Consider the following 8,964-nt stretch of genomic DNA (forward strand, 5'->3'; position numbering starts at 1 on the left):
TCTACCTTCTCCCCTCTCAATTTCTGTCTGTCCTATCCAAAAAAAAAAAAAAAGGCCACAGGAATAGTGGATTCATACTGTGGGCACTGAGCCCCAGCAATAATCCTGGAAGGGAAAAAATAAACTAATTGGTTAATTAATTAATAAAAAGAAAAATGGTCATCAGGAACAGTGAATTTGAGTGCAGGCATCAAATCCCAGTGATAACCCAGGTGGAGGGGGAAAATTTTTTCAGGGCCAGGGAGGCAGCATAATGGTTATGTAAAAACCTTTGTTGCTGGGGGCCAGGCAGTGGCGCACCTGGTTAAGTGCACATATTATAGTATGTAAGGACCCAGGTTCAAGCCCATGGTCCCCAACTGCAAGGGGGAGAGCTTCATGAGTGGTGAACTAGGGCTGCAGGTGTCTGTCTCTTCCCCTTTCTCTATACCCTTCTCTCTTAACTTCTCTCTATATTCAATAATAAAAACAAAAACATTTAAAAAAATAAAAGGGAGTTGGGCAGTAACGCTGCTGGTTAAGCCCACATGGTACAAAGCGCAAGGATTGGCAAGGATCTCAGTTTGAGCCCCCACAGGTTAAGCGCAGGTGTAGCAAAGCACAAGGACCGGCTTAAGGATCTTGGTTCGAGCCCCAGCTCCCCACCTGCGGGGGAGTCGCTTCACATGTGGTGAAGCAGGTCTGCAGGTGTCTAACTTTCTCTCCTCGTCTTCCCCTCCTCTCTCCATTTCTCTGTTCTATCCAACAAAGACGACATCAATAATAACTATAACAATAAAAAAAACAAGGGCAACAAAAGGGAAAATATAAATAAAAAATAAAAAAGTTTCATGCTGTAGGCTCTGCAGTACCAGGTTCAATCCCCAGCATCATCATAAATCATGCTGAGCAGTGCTGGGGTGGTAGCGTTTGTGTCTGTACTAATCTCTCTCTAAAGTAAATAAAATAGGAATATTCATTTTAATTTTTTTAATATTTACTTATTCATTTTCCCTTTTTGTTACCTTTGCTGTTTTCATTGTTGTTATATTTGTTGTTGATGACGTTGTCATTGTTGGATAGGACAGAGAGAAATGGAGAGAGGAGGGAAAGACAGAGAGTGGGAGAGAAAGATAGGCACCTGCAGACCTCCTTCACCGCTTATGAAGTAACTCCCCTAGAGGTGGGGAGCTGGGGGGCTTGAACCAGGATCCTTACGCCGGTCCTTGTGCTTTGTGCAACCTGTGCTTAATGGCTGCGCTACCGACCAACTCCCAAAATAGGGATATTTAAATTAAAAAAAATTATGGGTGGAGGTAGATAACATAATGGTTTTGCAGAGACTGGTATGGCTGAGGCTCCAAAGCCCAGGTTCAGTCCCCTGCACCGCCATAAGCCAGAGCTGATCAGTACTCTGGTTAAAATACTTATTATTTATTTATTTATTGGATAGAGACAGTCAGATACAGAGAGAGGAGTGGGAGACAGAAAGGAAGAGAGACAGAGACACCTGAAGCACTGCATCATCAGGGCTCAAACCTAAGTCCTTGACCATTGTGACATATGCATTTAAGCAGGTGTGCCACCACCCAGCCCAGAAAATAAAAGTATCTAAAATAAGTAAAAGTGTTTCTACTATCAGGGGATCACAAAAGTAAGTGCTGTAAACATAACTCATAACTTAGTAAGAGAAGCTGACAGATAATACATAAGATAGAAACACCTAAGCAGGCAAACCCAGCCCCCACCGTACTGAAGCTTTAGTGCTAGAGTCCCTTTCCTCTCTCTACCTCTTTCTTTCTTTTAAGTATTATTTTATTTACTAATGAGAAAGATAGGAGGAAAGAACCAGACATCACTCTGGTACGTGTGCTGCCGGGGATTGAACTCAGAACCTCATGGTTGACAGTCCAATGCTTTATCTACTGCGCCACCTCCCGGACCACGTCTCTGTCTACCTGGAAAAAGTTGATGACCGGGAGCCATGCAGTGGTGACCTCATTTAAGTGCACATATCACCATGTGGAAGGATCCAGATTCAAGCCCCCACACCCCACCAGCAGGAAGGTCGCTTCACGAATGAAGGTCTGCAGGTGTCTTTTTCTCTTCTTCCCTCTCAATTTGTTTCTGCTCTGTCCAAAAAAATAAAGTCAATGAGCAAAAAATGAAAGGTAAGTGGTGGTGCCATCTAGTTGAGCACACGTTACAATGCTTAATAACCTGGGTTCCAGCGCCTAGTCACCACCTGCAGAGGGACAGGTATTTGAGTGCTGAGGCAGTGCTGCAGGTGTCTCTTCTTAGTTTCTGGCTAGCTATACACAATAAAGATAATAACATTTTTAATTAAAAAAATTGGCTGGGAGTCGGGCGGTGGCGCAGCGGGTTAAGCGCACGTGGCGCAAATCGCCAGGACCTGCGTAAGGATCCCAGTTCGAGCCCCCGGCTCCCCACCTGCAGCGGAGTCGCTTCACAAGCGGTGAAGCAGGTCTGCAGGTGTCTATCTTTCTCTCCTCCTCTCTGTCTTCCCCTCCTCTCTCCATTTCTCTCTGTCCTATCCAACAACAACGGCATTAATAACCACAACAATGTTAAACAACAAGGGCAACAAAAAGGAATATAAATAAATAAAAACTTAATTTATATATAAAAAAAAATTGGCCAAGTATGTGCTCTAATTACTGCGCTGAATCTCCAGCTTAAAAACAAAAATTTAATTACATTCACCAAATGTCTGTAATACTCTTGGTTTACCTGTATGTGAACTTGATTGTTATTATTATTTGCCTCCAGGGTTATCACTGGGGCTTGGTGCCTGGACTACAAATCCACTGCTCCTGTGGCTATGTTTTTCAATTTTTTTTTTTTTTTTTGATAGGACAGAGAAAAATTGAGAGGGGAGGGGAAGATATAGAGAGGGAGAGATAAGACACCTACAGACCTGCTTCAGCACTTGTGAAACTACCCTCCTGTAGGTAGGGAGTTGGGGGTCAACCCAGGATCCTTGTGCTGGTCCTTAGGCTTCGTACTGTGTGCACTTAATCTGGTGTGCCCCTACCTGGCCCCCTGCGCTTGATTATTTAAGTACCTTTCAGGATCTATGCACAAAATAGGTTACTACTTAATACTTATCTATGATAAAAAAAAAAACCTGCATGCAAACCTCAATCTTCTCTACTACACACAAAGGCAATGACACTAAATGATATGAAGGTCTTCAAATGCAGAATAAGACAAAGGGTTGGTGTTTTTCTTTTTATAATTTTTATTTTATTTTAAGAGAGAACCACAGAATCACTCTGGCACACTGTATTCCAGAGAACTCATGTTTGCAAGTCCAATACTTTATCCACTGTGCCACAAAGGTTTTTTATCTGGTTCCTAGAGCAAATCAGGGAGCAAAGAACTTCCAGAATCTAGAGGAAGATATATGGTTCAAGTATGAAGGGAGTATATAACTCAGCAACAAAAGGTCAAATTCTCTTCATAGTATTTCATTCAAGATGGTTAATTCGCAGACCATGATTACAAAGTGGAAAAAAGGTCTTGCCTACTTTTGTCCTTCAAAAAGATGCCAGTGCAACTATCTTTAAAAACAGCTTTTTCATAGCTTTCAGAAAATACAGTCCAGTCAGTGACAGTATTTCTCCATTTTCAGAGGACATAAGATTTACTAGGAAACCTCTGTAATAATTTATTCAACTTCTTGGGGTGTAAACTCCCAAGCTCTCCCATGATCTCCTGTGTTGATTTCATTTTTCGGGATGCCTGAAAACAAAAAAAATGATATTCCAAATATTGCCCTGACCCAAAAAATTCTCAGAATGCTCACCCACACACTAAAATATAAATTAGTCTGAAGAAATCTGTTAATCTGTCCAGTCATCTTTCAACTAAAAGAGATTGGGGCCTACAGATAACTATGGTCTGAAGCTACCGTGTCAGAGAGCAATGAAACTACTAAGGTCAAAAACAAAATCACTTGTACTGGGGGCCGGGTGGTAGCACAGCCGGCTAAGCGGGAGTCGCTTCACAGGCGGTGAAGCAGGTCTGCAGGTGTCTGTCTGTCTTTCTCTTCCTCTCCTCTCTCCATTTCTCTCTGTCCTATCCAACAACAATTACAACAATAATAACAGCACCGATAAACAACAAGGGCAACAAAGGGGGAAAAAAATGGCTTCCAGGAGCAGTGGGTTCGTAGTGCAGGCACCAAGCCCCAGCAATAACCCTGGAGGCAAAATAAATAACTTCTCCTTCATAATCTTTAGTTCTACTGTAGATAATATCTATATGACAAGTGATTTAAATTTTGTAAAGTGGTCATCCTTCTTATTTCCTCATTCCACATTCCCAAGATTCTTTTTTTTATATTTATTATATCCCCTGTTGTTGCCCTTTTTTTTAATTGTTGTTACTGATGTCGTCGTTGTTGGATAGGACAGAGAGAAATTGAGAGAGGAGGGAAAGACGGAGAGAGAAAGACACCTGCAGACCTGCTTCACCGCCTGTGAAGCGACTCCCCTGCAGGTGGGGAGCCGGGGGCTCGAACCGGGATCCTTCGGCCAATCCTTGCGCTTTGCGCCACTTGCGCTTAACCCGCTGCGCCACCGCCGGACTCCCCCCCAAATTCTTTAAGGTGCGTATTAACTTCATTTTACAGTTGCTAAAGTTAATGCAGTGAGTGCATCATTCAAGGTCATGTCTTCACAGCCATAACCTATCCCATTTTTGCCGCTGGTGAAGTAGGTTGAAGCACCTGTAACTCCTCTCTTTCAGAACAAGTTTGTGTTTTCTCTCCCCCCTACTCCATCAAAAGGCAGAAAGAACCATTACTTTTATTCTTCCACCCCCATCCCCCACGAGGGAGCCCCAGAAGCCTGTCACCTCAGCCTTTGAAGCACAATCGAAGAAGTTCTTGATTTCTTTTCCGCACGCTTCATCGTGGAATTCATTTTGCTTCCAGCAAGCCATCATCAATGACATCTCCATGACACACGTTGCCTCTAGAGGGGGCAAAACAGGCAAATCCCTCGATCAGAGACGCCCTTCCTCACCTTCCAGCCCTCTCTCCCAACCAACCACTGCACCCCTACGGTTTTCGCTCTGGGGTCTGCCTGGCCCGACTACTCACCGCCTCTCTCCCGGCGCCGTTCTCCCACTCGGTTAGCTAGAATGAGGGGTCTGCTGGGTTTCAGTACAGGCTTCTGTGAGTTTCCAAGCCGCGCTAGCCGGCCCCGCAGGTTGGGAACCGCCATTGCGCGCCGAACTCCCAACATGCATCGCGCCGTACGTGACCCTACGTGACCTCTACGAGCTCAAAGAGGCGCAGCACAGTTGTGACGGTTCGCGCTTGCGCTCAGGTTTCTTCTTGCCCTGAATTAGCCGACTCTGGGACACTGGCGAGTCCAAGCCCGTGTGCAAATTGGGAGAATCTTCAGTGCTGGCACGACCACCAGAGTCACTCGTTTCTGGATTTCAAGCCTAGAACGCCCAAAAAAGGGCTTCAATAAATGGATCTTGGAAAAAAAAAATGGATCTTGGTTTCTTCTGTTGGCTTGCTGAATTAGATGGACGGGGGGTCGAGCGGTAGCGCTGCGCGTTAAGCGCACATAGCCCCCGGCTCCCCACCTACAGGGGGTCGCTTCACAGGTGGTGAAGCACATCTGCAGGTGTCTTTCTCTCCCCGTCTCAGTCTTCCCGTCCTCTATTTCTCTGTCCTATTCAGCAACAACGACAGCAATGACAATAATAATAACAGCAACAGTGAACAAGGGCAACAAAAGGGGGAAAATAGCCTCCGGAAGCAGTGGATTCGTAGTGAAGGCACTGAGCCCCAGAGATAAACCTGGAGGCAAAAAAAAAAAAAATGAAGGATGATAAATGACATAGTGGGGGTTGTATTGTTAAATGGGAAACTGGGGAATGTTATGCATGTACAAACTATTGTATTTACTGTTGAATGTAAAACATTAATTCCCCAATAAAGAAATAAACAAAAAAATACAGACAAGGACAGAGGATGCAGCCAGTAATAAAAAAAAATTTAAAAAAAAAAAAAAGGACGGGGAGCCGGGTGGTAGCGCAGCGGGTTAAGCACAGGTGGCACAAAGTGCAAGACCAGCATAAGGATCCCGGTTCGAGCCCCCGGCTCCCCACCTGTAGGGGAGTCACTTCACGGGAGGTGAAGGAGGTCTGCAGGAGTCTGTCTCTCTTCCTCTCTATCTCCCCCCATCTCTCTCAATTTCTGTCTCTATCCAGTAACAAATAAATAAATTTAAATTTAAAAAAAAGTGGGGAGGGCTGGGATAGATAGCATGATGGTTATGCAGACTCTCATGCCTGAGGCTCCAGCATCTCCTTACAATTTCCTGCACCACCATAAGCAGAGCTGAGCACTTCAGATATAAGGTTCAGATTTTTTTTTTCTTGCCTCCAGGGTTATTGCTGGGGCTCGGTACCTGCACTACGAATCCACTGCTTCTGGAGGCCATCTTTTCCCTTTTGTTGCCCTTGTTGTTTATCGGTGTTGTTACTATTATTGTTGTCACTGTTGTTGGGCTGGACAGAGAGAAATGAAGGGGGGAAGACAGAGAGGGGAAAGATACACCTGCAGACCTGCTTCACTGCCTGTGAAGCGACTACCCTGCAGGTGGGGAGCCTGGGGCTGGAACCGGGATCCTTAAGCCGGTCCTTGCTGCTACCGCTTGGCCCCCTCAGATTTTTTTTTTTCTCACCGGGTTATCGCTGGGGCTTGGTGCTGACACTAGGAATCCACTGCTCCCAGCGGACATTTTTTTCCCTTTTTTTTTCTTCCCCTTTGATTGGACAGAGAGACATTGAGAGAGGAGGAGAGAAAAAGAGGCAACTGCAGACCTGCTTCACCACTACTAGTGAAGCGTCCCCCCTGCAGGTGGGGAGCCGGAGGCTCTAACCAGGTCCTTGCTCACTGGCAGGTCTCTGATATATTTTAATAAACCTTCAAGAGGGTGAAAGAGATAGCATAATGGTTATGTTATCTCACGTGCCAGAGGCACCAAAGGTCCCAGGTATAATCCCCAGCTCCACCATAAGCCAGAGCTAAGTGGTGCTGGTTAAAAATAGGAATAGGACTACAACAATAAAACAACTAGGGCAACAAAAGGGAATAAATAAATATTAGTAATAATAATAATAATAAGGTGGTCCGGGAGGTGGTGCAGTGGATAAAGCATCAGACTCTCAAGCATGAGGTCCTAAGTTCAATCCCCGGTACACCAGAGTAATGTCTGGTTCTTTCTCTCCCTCCTCCTATCTTTCTCATTAGTAAATAATAAAATCTTTAAAAATAATAATAATAATAATAGGGAGTCGGGTGGCAGCGCAGTGGATTAAGCACACATGGCGCAAAACTCCAGGACTGGTGTAAGGATCCCTGTTCAAGCCCCCAGGGCCCCCACTTGCGAGGGGGGGTCGCTTCACAAGTGGTGAAGCAGGTCTGCAGGTGTTTTTCTCTTCCCCTCCTCTCTCCATTTCTCTCTGCCCTATCCAACAACAAACAACATCAACAATAACAATAATAACCACTGTAGGGGACCCCCAGAAGGCGAGCCTCTACCAGGCCCTCTGTAAATGAGGCTGCCGAGAGGAAAACATGGATAAAGAAAACCATGGCCTCTGACTGGACCCCTGCTTCTCCCGTTTGTGCTCTGCTGATCTTGGCAGGACAAACAAGTCTTGGAATACAATAGTCGGCTGCCGAATAATCATAGAATAGTGTGTGAAAGTAAGCAAATGCCAGTAACCACTTGATCTTTACAATAACCAATTGATCTTTACAGTAATCGTTTGATCTTTAAGTAACTGCCAGTAAATCATGATACCTTGTGTAATCTTGTGTGTAGAACTGCTTGCCTTCTGTATATATCTTAGAGACTCAGAAATAAAGTTACCGTGTCTTTGGCACTGGTCCTCCCTACCCCAATTAGCCCTCATTCCTCCTCTCAGGTTTATCGTTTGACTTTACTCCATGCTGGACGCTGGGACAAGAAACCACAATAAGGCTACAACAACAAGGGCAATAAAAGGGGGAAAAACGGCCTCCAGAAGTGGATTTGTGGTGCAGGCACCACCTGCCCCAGCAATAACCCTGGAGGCAAAATAATAATAATAGAGTGGGGGAGATAGCATAATGGTTATGCAAAGAGACTCTAGAGTTTGAGGCTTCAAAGTTCCAGGTTCAATCCCCAGCTCCACCATAAACCAGAGTTAAGCAGTGCTGGTAAGAAAAAAAAAAAAAAATCAAACAAGTAAATGCAGTAAAATTTAAGATTAACTTAGACCCTACTAAAATCCTAGGTGTATTTCCTCCTTTATTTGAGGCCAGACCCCATAAATCTTATACCGGTTTGGATACAATAAATGACACTCAATTCTTTAACAATTGGGAGAAAGTCTAAACTCAGATAAAGTACTACAAAAGTTGGATAAGGGCAAGACACAGGCTCACTTAATGATATCCTTTTTTTTGGGGGGAGGGGTGTCAGGTGGTGACACTGGTTTAAGCACATATAGTACCAAGCGCAAGGACCTGAGCATGGATCTTCGTTGAACCCCTATTTCCCCACCTGCAGGGAGGGTCGCTTCACAAACGGTGAAGCAGGTGTCTTTCTCCCCCCACTCTCTATCTTCCCCATCCCTGTCAATTTCTCTCTGTCCTTCCAATAAAACGAAAAAAAAAAAGGTCACAATGCCGGGGTAGCTTTGTGGGTGGGAGACAGCCAGGAGACAGGCGACCAGGGACTCAGGCTGAGCTGGGAATGCAGTTCAATCTTTATTGATGAGTGGGAATGCAGTGCAATCAATCTAATCTCCATTCATTAGAAAACCCTGTCCTTTAAATCTCCTGAGGCGGAAGTGTCACGTAGGAAGAGGAAGTACATAGGATAGGGGGTGGGGAGAAGGAAAAAGAGCACTTGCGTAGAAGTATCAAGCTTCCATTTAAACAGAGGG

General features: G+C 44.8%; 1 protein-coding gene across 1 annotated transcript; it reads right to left on the reverse strand.

Moving 5' to 3' along the window:
• Nucleotides 1-3,217: 3,217 nt before the first annotated feature.
• On the reverse strand, nt 3,218-5,267 carry CHCHD1 (coiled-coil-helix-coiled-coil-helix domain containing 1). The gene is made up of 3 exons (XM_007520330.3): nt 5,108-5,267; nt 4,861-4,979; nt 3,218-3,744 (listed from the first exon to the last, which is right to left on the reverse strand). The coding sequence occupies exons 1-3, from the start codon at nt 5,250-5,252 to the stop codon at nt 3,631-3,633; spliced, it is 378 nt and encodes a 125-aa protein (XP_007520392.2). The 5' UTR covers nt 5,253-5,267; the 3' UTR covers nt 3,218-3,630.
• Between the last annotated feature and the right edge of the window lie 3,697 nt (nt 5,268-8,964).

This window comes from Erinaceus europaeus, chromosome 1 (assembly GCF_950295315.1).
Source record: "Erinaceus europaeus chromosome 1, mEriEur2.1, whole genome shotgun sequence".
Lineage (NCBI taxonomy): Eukaryota > Metazoa > Chordata > Mammalia > Eulipotyphla > Erinaceidae > Erinaceus > Erinaceus europaeus.